General features: G+C 38.3%; 1 protein-coding gene across 5 annotated transcripts in view; it reads left to right on the top strand.

The window, feature by feature from the left end:
- Positions 1–5,009: 5,009 nt before the first annotated feature.
- Positions 5,010–16,329, top strand: part of Pdzd8 (PDZ domain containing 8) — a 110,432-nt gene continuing 99,112 nt past the window's right edge. For 2 of the 5 annotated variants that reach the window (XM_081752863.1, XM_081752864.1), the window contains exons 1-2: positions 5,011–5,375; positions 14,111–14,465. In XM_081752863.1, the coding sequence (XP_081608989.1) occupies positions 14,304–14,465 (162 nt within the window). In that variant the 5' untranslated portion in view covers positions 5,011–5,375; positions 14,111–14,303. The other 3 variants (XM_081752861.1, XR_014130755.1, XM_081752862.1) reach the window with 3 other exon arrangements.

Below are 16,329 nucleotides of genomic sequence, written 5' to 3'. Positions count from 1 at the left end.
CATCAACTCAAGCTGGAAAAAGTCATGAACGCTCGCGGCCATCTTCTCACGGATGCCCACCAAAAGGAACGAAAGGATAACGCCCGGAAGCTGTACGAACGGCATTTGGCAAAACTAAGTTGGATGTACGTCGTAACGCTCGATGAAGCATGGATTTACCTTTCCGACTGCGGCAAACCGAGAGTCATCATGTACCGAGAGAAAGGCGCCAAGTACTTCAGAAGGTGGGTCCGTGTCTGTAAAGAATCCTTACTGTTATCGAGGTAAACTGAAGATTCGTAGGGTGGCGAAGAACTGCAAAATAAATTCGCAGTATTTTTAGGAGCAGATCATGCGGTCGATCTACGAGCATGAAATTCCAACAATGTACGGAAATGACGCCAATCTGGTGCGCATTCACATGGACAAGGCCTCATCACATACCTGACGATCGTCCCTTGCATTCTACAGGGAAATGGAGAAGGCAAGTGATATTCAGGTGATATCCTTCAATGAGGTACCTGTTAAATCTCCAGATGCAAGTCCTATGGACTATTGTGGATTTGGATTGCTGAAGCGGGCTTTGGGAAAACAAGCGTGTAACAACTGTGGAAGGACCTTGGAAAGCTGTGCAAAGGGAATGGGACAAGATTCCCCTCTCAGTTCTTCAGAGAAGCCTATTACAGTGAAAATTACGCTGTCGGGCTATTGTTAGGAACCAAGGGAAACACATCGAGCATTTACGGACCTGGTGCCATAGATTCTTCTAAATTTTTAGGTAAGTCGAAATTGGCCAAATGTAGACTGAAGAACTTCTGTACTAGTGATCAGAATTCGGCTATTCACCAACAAGACAATCCACTGTAGTGATTAGCAAATGCAAGACCAAGACCAAGACCGGTGTGGTCTTGGTCTTGGTCTTGGTCTTGGGCTTGCACATCCAGTCTTGGTCTTGGGCTTGCACATCCAGTCTTGGTCTTGGGCTTGCACATCCAGTCTTGGTCTTGGGCTTACACTGGAATCCTTGGTCTTGGTCTTGGTCTTGCACACCCAGTCTTGGTCTTGGTCTTGCATGCAAGAGTCTTGCAAGTCTTGCATTTAAGAAATCTCAAGCGTTTCGTAGGTAAATTTTACTATGGATATAAGGGATAATAAACTCTACAATGCGCCAATAGTAGCGGAGATACAATGAATGTTTCTAAATGTAATATAGTTCAACTTTGTGTAAGTATGATGATGGTGTACAACATATGTGATGACCTTTATTTTTTTAATGGGTGCCCACGCTTCACTACTTATAAGATATGTCTAAATCACAATGTTTCGTAATCTGTTTATATTTTTTAACAGATCCAACACTCCAGTGGTTCCCAAACTGGGGAGGCTACCCCTGAGACACATGAAAGAAAATCAAGATGGCACAGATTATTGAAATACCACGAATTGCAAAATTATTTTTACACTCTAAAAGTGTCAGATTTTTCTTTTCAACCACGATTAGCTAATCCTTGTATTAAACAAAATTCCAATTAAATATTGAGATTTTGTTTTACTGATTCCAATATGTACTCTATAGGGCAGAAACATTGACATTACGCAAAAGCAAATAAAAAATTGCAGGTTTTCGAAATATGGGCATGGAGAAAAAAGAAGAGAATTAGCTGTGGAACGTAAAACGAATGAGGTGTAGGAAATATTAGCAGAAGGGAAAAAAGAATTTTAGATATTGTTAAGAAAAGGAAGAGGAACTGGTTAGGATATTGGCTGAGGAGGAACTGTATTATGAGGGACGTGCTAGAGGGTATTGTAGATGGAAAGAGAGGGAAGGAGCTTAGGAGACTGTAGTTGAAAGAAGGTATTAAAACAGAAAATTGCTACGTCAAGACGAAGAGACTAGCTGAGGCCCACCGAACGTCGAACTTTCTCTGTTGCAGCAAGTAACCTGCCAATTATGGCAGAATAGCTATGATGATGATGATGTTGTGTTTAGCAATATTGACTAAAAAAGAGAGAAAATTAAAAAATAATAATTATTATAATCAAACCTCTTAATGAAAACTGAAAATCACTCAACTGTCTATGTCTGGTATAAACTCAATTTATATGAATACTTTCGACTTGTATTAGAAATACAAAATAACGGCATCATACTCCAAGTTATTTGAAGTTTCACTTGTGAGTATGGATTACTAGCATTAATTACCCACTTCGTTGGGTTAAACTAAAAAAAAAAAATAATAATAATATATTTCGTTAGTCAGTTACTTTTTACTATTAGTAAAGCGCTCTCTGGTATCGATCATTTTCGATTATTTTTATATTTCTCTCCTCTCCTTCTCCCCAACCTACGGAACTGAATTTGGATTTAAACAGCATCGGAAGTGTCACTGCTTATCTCAGCGGCCCTCTAAACTATAGATTCCACTCTAATATCGGCCATTTTCGATCATTTTTAAATATCTCTCCCCTCCCCTTCCCCTAAGCTACATTATCAAAGTGACATGGCAGAAACCAATCTGAGGTCCGAACCTCATCTATGTTGAAAATGTGATCGAGATCGGTTGGGTGGTTCAAGAGTTATTAAGTTTCATTTATTTTTGTTCACTTCCCCTCCCCTCCTCCTCCTCTAAGTTCTACCGTCAAAGTAATATGGCAAAAAACACCCTAAGTTCAAACCTCACGTATGTTGAAAATTTGATTGAGATCGATTTGTTTGTTCAAGAGTGGTGAAGTTACAAAGACAGTCACATATTTTTTATTTTTTACATGTATCTCCCTCCTGCCTCTCCCCTACTTTGCACCATCAAAGTAAAATTATAAAAATCGCTCCAGTCCTGAACTTCATCTATGTTGAACATTTGATCAAGATCGATCGGGTGTTTCAAAAGTTATTAAGTTTTCTTATATATTATACCGAATCTCATACATGTTAAAAGTTTGATTGAGATCGGTTCAAGAGTTATTAAGTCACAAACTTATCACTTTTATTTTTATTTATATTGATTTTTGTATATCTCCCTCTCCTCCTCCTCCCCTACGTTGCTCCGTCAAAGTGAACTGACATAAAACATTCCAGGCTTGAACCTCATATATGTTTTAAAAAAATGATCGATATTGGTCGTTTGGTTCAAGAGTTATTAACTTTTATTTATTATTTTATAACTCCCCCTTCACCCATCCCCTAAGTTTTACCGTCAAAGTGAAATGACGAAAACACTCCCAGGCCCAAACTTCATCTATGTTGAAAATTTGATAGAGATCGGTCAGGTGGTCAAAAGATTAGTAGTCACAAAAATAGTCACTTTCAATTTTATAATATAGATCTATTGTTGTAGTATAATATCATATCGCTCAATCCTCGATGTGCCGTATACCTAAGGAGACTAAAAGTTATATTAATAAACAATTATTCAACGTACAAGCATCCGTCCAAACTTGCCAGCGTACAAGCATTCAATCAAATTGCGGGCACATACACTAAGTTTTTGTCAATGTCATGACAATGTTATTTCGATATTAATTTTATGAGCACACATTAAAAATTTCCAACGGGTGCTTGAGTCTCAAAGCCAAGGCCATACATATGTAGTCGACACCTATGGTGTACGGTATTACCGATGTTCAATGCTACATTTCTCTTTAGTTTTGAAAGAAGAACACCACTAATATGCTTTGAAATGAAATGAAGTATCTAGTTTAACGTTCCACAATTATTCATCAAGGCTAAGGGAGACGGTAATGATGAGAAACGACTGAAATGGTGGAATGAAGAAAGTAGGAGGAAACAGAAAAACACCGAGAAAATCCACGCACACAGTGTTTGCCCACTAAAAAAGCTCACATTACGCAAGATGACACCTGCGTGCATTGGGAACGAGCAATATCTACAGAAAACGCGAACAATCAATTCAGAAGACGACATACTGTAGCTATATGCTACAGGGGCAGATTGACTCATACGGATTGCATAAACTACTGGGACACATTCACTCCAGCAACATTTTTACTGAAGCCAAGAAATCCATCTCCTTCTTTTTTACATTCTATATATAAAAAATTCAAGTAGTGTCGGTACTTGTGCAAGACTCTTGCGCAAGTCTTGGGCTTGGTCTTAGTCTTACATCGAGGTACCTGGTCTTGGTCTTGGTCTTGCATGCAAGACTCTTGCAAAAACTGCAAGACCAAGACTCTTGTGCTCTTCACTAATCCACTGAACGTTGATAGTATCTATCCTTGTTATCGTGAAACTTTACGGCAATATTAATTTTGCGAGCAATATTCATGCAAATTGATACGGCTCATCCGAAACGTTTATGCATGATCTGCGCTTTACTTTGCGATAATAGGCATAGCAGTTTATATATAACTTGAACTTACGCATTGTATTATACTCCCTAAATTTTGTGAAAGCTGATACGGAATAAGGCACAGATTAGGATGACTATAAAATTTTCAGCTGAAAACGGGACAGGTAAAAAAGAAAAAGAAAAAAGAGAATCGTTCTTACAAAAGAAAATCATCAGAAATGAGAAACAGGGATGAGATAAGATCTGTGCCTTAAAATTTAAATTCCTCGAAAGAGGAGGAAAAAAAAAAAACAGGTCACCTCGTACATTAGTTCTTGTCAATGGTTCTTGTTTACCTAAACAAAGCAACTGTTAAAACCTCTGCTGCCTTTCGAGCAGTACTGCGAACTATGGATTTTTTCCTCCTTGTTATTTTTAATTATCAATATCTTTGTAAGGAGTAAAAGTAAAGGGTGTATTGTTTACTTTTTCACTTACATAAAACGGGACAATTACTACTTTTTCCATCTACAGATGGGGCGGCCGGGACTGTCCCACTCAAAACGGGACGTATGGTTGCCTTAGGCACAGTGACTTTAAACTACAATAAATAGCTTGTATGAAAGCAACGTTCGCGTTTTAGTTTCCAATAGTTGGCTTACCAGTTACAACAATTTATTGCATTATTTGCATTACGTTGTATTCCGCAAATTTAACCAAAACAGTTTCGGAATGAGGCGAAGGAGCACAGCTGTTAACAACATTGCAACGTAACTCAGCACAATTTATACAAAGTTTTTGGTCTATTTTCCTTGAAATATTTCTTATTTCCTCTAATGTCTTTAATTAACTAATCCGTTAAAAAATCCAATACAAAATAAAGTCAGAATTTAAAATATAAGGAGAATCAGGACTTAAAAAAGATGTCTCACGCTTGTACTTTCCACAACATCTTCTGAAAGAGGTTGCCATCTTTTGGATGAAAATTAAAACTCGCGTAGTGTAGTGAACGTGAAAGGCAGTGCGGAAAGAAAGAAAGTAAAAAAATAGAATAGCAGAAAGAAAATTTGACAAGACGTAAGAAATCAGCTGGTGTAGAGAAATATATTGGTAAGGCAAATATATAAATGTGTGTAAAAGTCTGCATAAGTTAAATTATACTGGTAATATCTGTCAGTAATATATCAACTAATAATTTTATTTAATAGACAGTGATCCATAGAATTCGATTTCCAATCATATAGCTAGAACGGCAATCACATTTTGAATGAATATTTAACGAGAATTAGTTAACATAATTGTTCATAAAAGAATGTTTCATAGAATGTAATTGACGCCCACGTATTACTAAGAAATATTCAGAATTTAATCCAAGGTCTATGTAAATTAACATTTGAAGTTCGTAAACAAATAATGAGTCATATTCCGGAAACTTTTGTAGTGCCTTATTACATAACTATGATAACTAGGCACAATGAAAAATATTTTGGGAACTGGTAAGTTTATTTTACAATTTAAGATAACTTTGCCGTTATTAAAGTAACTTTAATTCATGTAATGAATGTCTTGAATAAAATGTAGGATTAAGTTTGGTATGTGGTTATTTACTTGCGGAGATTGAATAAAACCGTGCGATGCGGTGACTATTTCCAGGAGTGGCCCTGGGTCAGCCTGAGTTACCACTCTCTGCAGTAGTACGTTCATTCTCATTTATTGAAGACTCCTCGGGGGAATAATTTGAAATGAAGGCTAGATATTATTTATTTAAAAATATTGGTGTGATAATAAAGAGTTAACTTGCGAAGTTGGTTGTCCATTTCTGGCAAAATTTTGAAAATTTACCGGAAAAAATTGATGATATACTCATTTGTGTGCTTGATAATATTTGAGGAGAGCGGAAGTTACGTTTAATTTTTTGGCTATTTAGCTTGGGGGGGGGGGTCAGGTTTTTAACAGACTTTTTTTGCGATACTCTAATCACATTCGGTTAGGTTAGGTTAATAAGTTTTAATTCAGACAGTATTGCCGAGCGAGTGAAGGCGGGTTTGAGCCCCGTAGGGCACTTTTTTTCTGTCTTCATTAGTGTTGGCTCCCCATTACTAAACAATTACCATTTTTTTAAATAAGCGGTTATAAAAATCGAAATATTTGGCAAACGGAGGGAACTACTTCGCACAAGGTTATCGCATGGTTGGGGGAAGTAGCAAGCATTTGTGTTCTGAACATAGCTGCAGGTGTACAGAGAATAGGGTTCTACTCACTAAGAAAAAGAAAACACTTGGGTTTTTGAGCTTTCTGTTAGTATATTATTGATACAACCTATAAGAACTGAACCTATAAGAACCGATTAAAGTCACAGTTGGAGTCAAAGTAAAGACTTACCGATACAACTAAGGTGATCACATTGAAAATGATTTTTATCAGATTTTGGGCTTTCCTTTGCCGAATTAGATGCTTTCACGGTAAGGTATACAACAATATTCAACATAAAATCTTTATGAAGTTCTAAATGCATTGAATAAATAAATAAATAAATCGTACCTCAGCTTTTTAGAAAGTACTTTCCGTGAATAGTGTGCTGGCCGAGCTGGCGACGCCAAGGGACGTTATCCCTCATACGTTTGACGGGTTTAAGGCCATAGGTGCCGGTACTACCAGTAAATACATTAGTAAAACTATTAGTATTATTTCTTACCTTTGATGGTAACATAAGTAATTATAATTATAGACATACAAGTAATTATAATTGTAATTATTATTTTTTAGTAAAATTTGGTTTTCCAAAAACAACAGTTTAGTTCAGTCATTTGATGCTACTCTCAAATAAGCATTCTGAAGAATAAACACCAGCAATAGCATAACAATTCTTGTCAAATTTAAGATGCTTAATGCTCGGAGTTCCGAAGACTACATAACACTTAGGGTAAAGACATACTGAAGAGATCTCGCGATCAAGGTCGAGGTTTAAGTCACGGTCCCTACCTCGATGTCTAGGTCTAGATGGATGAAGGGCGCACATAGCGAGGAGGTCCCACCCTCGCTGTAAGTTCTCAGGTGGAGGAGAAACATTACTGTGATGCGTGTGAAATTATTCCGTCATAAATTCATTGCGAAACCACATTTTGAAATTGAAAGAACCAGACAGTTTATAAATAGGGATGGACGCGAGACGAGATACGAGAAATGTCAAAGTCTCGTCTCTTGTTTTGCAAAAATATTTGAGTCTCATCTCTTGTCCATCTCTATCAATAAATCAAAGACTTTTACTTTTCTTCCAATTTTCCTGAAGGAATGCCCTCTTTCAGCATTCAGGCGAGAAATCATTTTCCAGTTTTTTTTTTTTTTTTTTTTTTAAGTATGTCTTCAGCTTTCGAGTGGGTATTAACTTCAGCAAATTAAGTTTCGTTACTGCAGTTCCATTATTCGCCGTTTTCTCCCGATGGATACGTGCCTATCTTTACAGGTATTTCTTTACCTTATATCATAAGCCCTTTTTTTTTATTAATCTTGGAATTGGGGGGGGGGGGGCGTGGAGTTTTAAAGCATAGGTATAATTAACAGTGGCTTCTTTTTTTCTGTAGAAATTCCACAATTTACAAGTTTCAAAGCCCCTTTTCCTGTAATCGCCACTGCCTTATATAATAATAAGCTACAGTAGAATTCTCAAATAAATATGAATAACTTATTTGGCATTCCCTTTTCAGTTGCTGTTTTCTTCTATTCTCTATTTGAAATGAGCCTATTATGATGTTGTTTGTGTTTCTTATCCCATATTGCTGGAACATTCCTCACTAGTTCTATTAATATGTCTTTCATAATCAAATTTAATAGCGCAGCAAAACCTCTCGAGCATAGACACACACAATCCTTTGCAGATGAAATTCTAAAGAAATGAAATGAAATGAAATTTTGAGTTTTACGTCCCACGGTTATGCCGGTTAGGCTAAAGGAGACGGTGATAATGAGTAATGAATGAAATGGTGGAATGAAGAAAGTGGGAGGAAACGGGAGAACCCCGAGAAACCCACGCACACGGTGTTTGTCCACCACAAAGTTCACTTGGCGGGAGCAGGGTTTGAACCCGAGACCCCTAGCACCAGAGGTGAACGCTCTACCACTGAGCCACCGCGGCCCCTGAAATTCTAAAGAAATGAAGACTTCATTCCGTGCAGCGCTTGAAGGAGAACCAATGAGAACACGAGCCACAGCGATGCTTCCGCTGAACATCGATGTAAAAACAAACTCATTTGTTTATCATCGCGACACTAATTCACTCTCGCGGTCGACCTCTAGGTCGCGATGCAGCGTATACCTTCGGCATGCTCTTACCCATTTGAAGCCATGTGTTTGTGCAAGTATCGAGGTAGCGACTGTGACTTAAACCTTCACCTCGATTGTGTCTTCGGTATGTCTTTACCCTTACTATTTCAAGTGCCGAATTCTAACTTCCGTACTAGTGGAAGTTTCCATGTACAGTAAAGAAAGCTGCCTTTTCTGGAAAACCCCGTCGTAAAAGAAGTGCTCGGGAAATTTCCAGAATTGAACACACAAAATATCCGAAGTGAACTTCAACAATAACCATTTATTTTACGGTGGAAAATATTTATTTCATATAAAACGTTTTGAAACATTTATTTTATAAAACATGAATATATCTCTGTTTTAAATTAATGTATTTGGTATTCATATTTAGCGAACGTGTTTGAGCCTCCTGGAATGACTCAATGTACATTTATTAGTTGGTCTGCCTCTATCACACACACTACATGGTACAACTTCCGGTCTTTTAAATTTAAATTTTCAGGTTTTTTTTTTTTTAAAAAAAATAGCGTGTATCCACGCTGCAAAGCGCAATTTTCTATCTTTTAAGTTGAAATTTTCAGAGTAGTAGCGCCAAACACTAAATTTTGGTGGCGATCCAACTTAAAATTTCAAAAAAGCGTGTATCCACGCTATAGGGTACAATTTTTGGACTTTTAAGTTATAATTTGAGGGTAAAAGCACGAGATATTCTAAATTTGCTGTATAGATTTTCATGGCGATCCATTGTGAAATTTCAAAATTGCGGGCATTTTTTTCAAAACAGCAGTGAATAGAAAATTGTCGCAAGTTGTGACAATGACAATCTCGAAATATAAATACAATTTTAACACTTTTACCTCTAAAACATTGAAATATTAAAAAAAAAAAAAAAAAAAAAAAAAAAACTATTAAACCCGAAAAAACCCATATGGGCCCAGGTGGGTTGGGCTTTTCAAACCCAGGCGAGTACTTTAAATCAGATGTAAGTCTACTAAAAGCAAAGGTTTTTCAATGGATTTGTTTTAAATCGATACTTTCTGGACTTCTAGAAACATAAATTGTTAGAGGGGAATAGATTTGCATGGAGCAAAGTTTCAAAGTCAGATACATTCGCCAATTCAAAAATGATGGTCGCCAGCATCTCTTATGTACAAATTATGAGAGGTTCCTGCCCCTCCCCCACGGTTTTTGGTTTGACAAAGGAAGAGATTACATCAGGACATAAAATTTCAAAACTAGATAATCAATTGTGAATTGGACAATTCATAAACATGTTAAAAAAATATCTTACTTTTAAGACTTCACGTTTGTATAACGCTCTCTCTTGGCACTGAAGTATCAGATGTCGATTGCAGGTTTCGGATCAAAGTTCTTAAGTGAAGGGCCATTGATGAAAATTGTCGGCAAATCATCCAGTATACGTCAGTCTTCAGTGAATTCCTGTAAGCAATCTTAACTCTGTTGAGACTGCTGAAGCCTCTCTCTCATGAAGTAGTACTTACAGGTAAAGCCGAACAAAATGTGACAATTGGAAGCAAATTTGTTAATCTCGTAATTAAGTTTTCACTGTAAATCTTTTTCAGTATATCTGATTCAACGTTAATGAGGGTGGGAAAGGAGGAGCGAATTACAACGTTGTGAAGACTTCACATTCCGTGTTTTCTCTCACTTAGTGACAATTATTTTCGTGCGAAACAGAAACTGCACAGTCCTGTGAAATTAGGCAGAAACACTGGCCGCCAGGTCTAAATTTCTAGTCGCCAATGGCGACCTGGCGACCAGAAATTTTGATCTCTGGATTTGGAAAGAAGGGTGGGTGATTGACTAGATATACACAACAGTTTTGGAATAAAACTTTGCTACAACTATTGCCAATTGAGCAGGTGCATTGTTGTTCCGAAGGAACCAAATGCAAATGCTAGATGCAGAATATTCTTATCAGGTTTTAGAGAAACGAGACCCCTTCCAAGGCGTTCCAAAATATCGAATATAAATTTACGGTGACAGTTTGACCATCAGCAATAAATTCCCTTGCCATTGTAGAGGAAAACGTACGTGGTTTTCCCCAATGATTTTTTAAAACTTCCATTGCTTTTTTTTTGTTTGTTTGTTTGTTTGTTTGTTAATGATTGTGACTTCCATTTTACGTACTGAATACATGGCATGTTTTGGTGCATCATAGAAAAATTGTTGCACAAATCGCAAAGTGTTTTTTTCTTTCTTGTCCACGTTTACACTAAAATCGGTTCGTTTCTGAGCTAACGACAAACTGATCTGCCATCATCCTTACAGCCAGACAACTTATGATGATGCTTACTCTAACTTCTGGTTTGGAAGTATCAAATTAAACAGTGTCACGACAGAGTATTCACGAGGACCTGTACACTGTCGTTGCATGCAACACCAAGAGCGAATGCGTTTACTTATGTGCTTCTTAATCTGGGCCTGATTTCCAATCCGTTGGTCGTCCATCCTAACAGGTTTTCTCAAGAATTGTCCTCAGTTACAGCAGCGAATACCGAGGTAATACCTTCAAATATAGGTCATTTGTTGTGCGAAATACGTATAATATTTCTGAACTAATAGACACATTCATTATCATAGTGCTTTCCTCAAAGTGGTTCCTTCATTTAGGCAAAATGATCGTCGCGAAGTCCTTAAAAACATTGTTGTGTACTTCGCCCACGGGCCAATATAATCTTATCCTTTCACGTTGTTCATCTTTCCGAAACACTGATATGGCGCTTGCTGAGACAAAACTCTCTGACGTGAGAACAAGGTTGCCTCTACTTTTTATCTGTCCTGTATATATGTATGTCAGTCATGTTTTGATATTCTTTAGGATTATGTACTGATGGCTGAGGATTCGTCAAAGATTGATTCGATTGATAGGTATTAAATTGTTGTTGGGATTCAGGTACATAATTCTTCATTGGTTGTGTGACAGGTTGCGTCTGTATAGGATAGGTATGGTGGTATGACTGTTGTATAGGATACATTATCTTTGGCTCAGTTGGTAATGCATATGATATATTCTGCGGGTTAGGTATAGGATTTTGGCCGTATAGCATGTGCAGTTTTTGTGATAGCTCTGCATGCTCTCTTTTTCTTAAAAGGTCATTGGCGGCTTCCAAAGTGTTCAATTTAGTCTGTAAGTCGTCTACTGTTGCAAACCTATCTAACGTTATCTTGTTAAGAAAATCCCTTTGCAATCCCAAGAATAAATGATGGATCTTCTGCTCTTCTGACGCATCCGGTAATAACTGCCTGATTGCTCGGAGTTTACGCCAAAAAAATATGAATCTATGGACTCATCTGTTCCTTGTTGGACTTCGAATAACTCCTGTTCCGCCTTATATGGTGGAACCTTCGGTCTACTTAATGCTACTAATTTAGATTCCAAAGTTTCATAAGTCATCGTCTCGAATTGATTTCGGATTTTAAGTTGTAACACTAGATCTAATGCCGTGTCCTGCAGATATATCGGTAAAATTTCCTTGTTAGCTGGTGACCATGATTGCATGGTTGCCATATGATCGAATAGCATGAAAAAACTGTCCGGGTCCTCATGCACGTGTCCCGAATATTTAGTCAAATGAGGCATGTTAAAAGACTTTAGATGCACCCTCTGTCATATTTGTTTTTTTTTTTTTTTCTGACTTATATGTTTGCTTACCTGACCTAGTTTCCGGCATAAAATCGCAGTCGAGGAAGGTAAAAAGAAAAGAAGGGAGGTGTAATGAAACTTAGATGGATTTTGATACTGACCTCATCAGTGCCTGCTAAAATGTAAATAAAAAGAGCGCCCCGTACATAACTCTGGCGCCTCCACCACGCAATGATTTTTATAGGTAAAGACTAAATGACGGTCCGGGCGAGTCTTTTCCCTTCACCAACTTTATGACAAAGTACTAATTACAAATGTCTTTGATTACAAAGAGTAAATAGTGTTTTTCCTTAATGACCAGATGAAGGGATATCGATGTTTTGCCGGGTGCCCCTTCCGCTCATGGCAGCATCCAGAACACTGGCAAGGTTTGTAGGTGAGATTGTGGATAGCCCCCTTAGTTCACGGCAGCCTCGCAAGGTTTCAGTTGAAGATGGGATCCCTAGTCCAATGCGACCTCAGAGCAGGTGATGGTTAGTTGATCAGTTGGTCGACTGATGCCCGGTCTCTCCGTGGTTGCGCTTTTATTTGTCCTCTTCGGGTCCTTTCGTGAGGTCCGTCACCTTTCCGTTTCCACCGGTATCTTCCGTGTTGACTTCTCGTCTGCTTCATTGTTTGTAATCAATAACACGTGTTGTATTAACATGTGCTTCTGTTATGATGTGGTGATCCTTACAATATATATAAGGTGTATCAAAAAGGGCATTACAACTTTGAAAACTCACATTACTTATTCATTAATCTTACAGACACGGTTTTGGTGTCATTCTGTAGCAAAATGCATCAAGTTTTGACTCATGTAGTACACTAATTCAGAAACAAGCCACCGCAAGCGTTATCGGCTGTTTAGCCTTTACTGGTCCCTAGCGTGCTAGCTCTCTGTTTTGGTTTGAAGAATCTAAGTCTGCGACGTGGTGGACAAACACCGTGCTCGTGGGGTTTCTCGGGATTCTTCCGTTTCCTCTCACTTTCTCCATTCCACCATTTCACTCATCTCTCATCATCACCGTCTCCTTTAGCCTGACCGGCATAACTGTGGGACGTAAAACGTAAAGATTTCATTTCATTTTTTTCTAAGTCTGCGACAACTGTGCAACGTAATTTTCGTACAAAGTATGCTAAAGATCCTCCCAGTAGGCCTACTATTTATCAGTGGCATAAGTTTTTTATTGAAACTGGATGATCGGTAAGACACAACAAATCTTCAGGTGATCCACGTAAGACTAAAGACATTGTAGAGCAAGTGAGACTTCAGATGGGATGTGTCCCGTATTACCAATGGAACCCACCTCTTTAGGTGTGAGGTAGAAAACTGTATTTTACTGCTACAAAATGACACTAAAACCATGACTGTAGGCTAATGACATACATTGTCATGTCATAATGTACAACTCATATTGTAATAAATCAATATAAGTTTTCAAAGTTTAAGTGCGGGAAGTAATCAACAGTTTTTAATCGGTAGATCGTACTTTTCCTAAGAACTATTTTGGCTGAATTGTGTTAAGCAGTCAATGGTTTCTTTGGAAGTTCATTATTTCGTGCATTTATAGGAAACTTTAAAATTAATGTTTCACTAATTCTTCTAGGATAGTTCCACAAAGAGCAGGATTCAGTTTAGGAGTTTTATTACTAAATCACTTGACTTGAAATACAAGGCAATAAAGTTATATTGAACTTATGTATCCCATACCATCTATCAGCAAATATCTAGTAAATAATTTCTATAAATGTCACATATGAAGGTATAATAAAATGGAGAAAGTAATTCTAGAAGGGTCTGCCAGAATTGTTTGGGGATCTAAGATTGAAGTTTCACCTCTGCATAGTAGACGAAATATCCCTGTTTCTTATCTTTTATAATCTCTTTCTTTAGGTACAGAATGCAGATTAAATAACGAAAAAGAGGAATAAACTGAAAGCATGGAAGAAAACTCCATATCAACCGAAAATCTTAAACCAGAACCAATAATTTCCTACTGTCAAGCTTGACTGTAGTTAATATCTAGATATCCAATGAACAGAAGGTTTCAAAAGCTGCATTGAATTCACCCGCATCCACTAACGAAATGGAAATTACATTTATCATCTTCCTTATTGTATGCTGTTTTCTACTAGGTGTTGTAAGCACAATTGTGATAGCATGGTACATGTTTACACGATATATCATGAAGATTCCATTTGTTGGTCCACCAGATAAACCTGTCACTGGACGATACAAGCTTCCACAGGTAAGTGGCGTTGATGTTGTAGTTGTAAAAATGTAGTCTGTAGATTAACACTCGTTATTTTATTTATTTATTACTACTTTTTCCTGCTCTACTGAACCACTCTGGCCTCGAATAGCAGAGTCGCTAACGCTCTCGCTTCTGGTACAAGCGGTCCCGGGTTCGATTTCCGGTGGGGACACGATCGAAAAAATGTAAAACAGGGTGTCTATCGGTCACGAATGTCACGAAAAAGTCACGAAATCAGAAAACGGTCATGAAAGTCACGAAATTTAGCTTTTGGGTCACGATTTTTTTAACTGTGCAAATGTAAGTACAGATTGAAAAATTTTGTTCTATAAAACGTCAAAATTCACCACCTAAAATGTCTATTGTCGGCTTTAGACGCTACCAAATCGCAAGCAAAATACGTTTGTATCGCATGGATGAAAATTCGGCCTAATTCGTACCCAAATTCGCTCTTGAAAATGTTAGAAAATTTTTTGATTTGGTAAAGAAAAGGTCACGAAATTTCATTTTGGAATTTTAATAGACACCCTGTAAAAACTTTTTCAGGCGAGCCTTCCTAACCGAGGTTTTCCTCATTTACACCAGGCAAATCTGGGATTGTACTTCACACAATGGTCCCAAGCCGCTTCCATTTTTTCCTCCGCAATTCCCCAGGCAATGTGATCCCCGAGGGACGTCATTCCTGATAAGCGACGTGCTAACATGGCCGTAGATGTCGAGAGCCAAGAAATCTAATCCTAATTCATTGAACTACTGTTTCAGTTACCAAAATTACCAAAGACAGGAATAACATTGTGAATAATTTTAACAAAATTTAAATTACAAGCTAACCAAGGAAGTTCTTGCTGTTCTTGAGCAGTGATAAAGAAAGAGTGATGTATTTGACGGTACGTACCTTTAGGTTTCGAAAAAATGTCCCTCAGCATCCAACATCTTTTGCCAACGTTCTTGCAGCTGCACAATTCTCTAGTGATAAAACTCGACGGTCGCGATGCAAAGAAGTCCGTGAGTGCGTTCTGGTCAGGTCTCCCTCATTTACAAAGGATCTCTCAGGGAGGTTGTTGTCGCGGAAATGAAACATGTGGTAATCTGTTGGTGCAAACTCCGGTGAATATGGTACATGGCAGTGTCTTCCAGCCGAGTTGCTGAAGGATCTCCCGGGTCTTCTTTGCCACATGTGGCATGGCATTGCCTGCACGAACAGCACACCCTTGCGATTCATCGATGCTGGCTCCTTCTGCCGCAATGCACGGTACATCCTTTGCAACTGCTGAGAGTAGAGGTTAGCAGTGATCTTCTGACCAGGAGCAAAGAGCTTTGTCATGCACCGCTCGCTTACAATTTCAACATACAGAGAGCATAACCTTTCGCCGGTACAGAGATGGTCTTAAGGTGTGATGAACAGGGTCACGTGATGACAACCAATGTCTGGTACGCGTTGGGGGTGTCAGAGGAACTGCTTTTTCCTCATCAGTGAGCAAGTGATCTAAGATGTGTGTGTTCATGTGCCGAGTAAGCAAGGACAAACAGGTTGTCAGTCGTTGTACCTTGTTGGCTGCCGACAGTGTATGGGGTACCCACTTGCTTAACTTGTATGACTTGCCGGTGTAGTTTGACTGTTTCGGCAAAAACATGGAACCAAGTTCATCACACGTTAACCTAGTGTATTCCTCGATGGTTACTTTCGCTGCCTCTTCATCCAACACATGTCGTCTACTGCGAGGTTCAGCCGAAAGGCACTCATCACCCGGTGGAACCAATACCTGGTGATGCGTTCGTTCACAGCATTCTCCACAAATGCCTGGCATATGCGGCAACGAACAGGTCCACTTTAAAGTCATACAACACACATATGCGA

This window comes from Thermobia domestica, chromosome 3 (genome assembly GCF_964235325.1).
Source record: "Thermobia domestica chromosome 3, izTheDome1.hap1.1, whole genome shotgun sequence".
In the NCBI taxonomy this organism is placed as follows: Eukaryota; Metazoa; Arthropoda; class Insecta; order Zygentoma; family Lepismatidae; genus Thermobia; species Thermobia domestica.
This window is presented reverse-complemented; position numbering and strand designations above follow the sequence as displayed.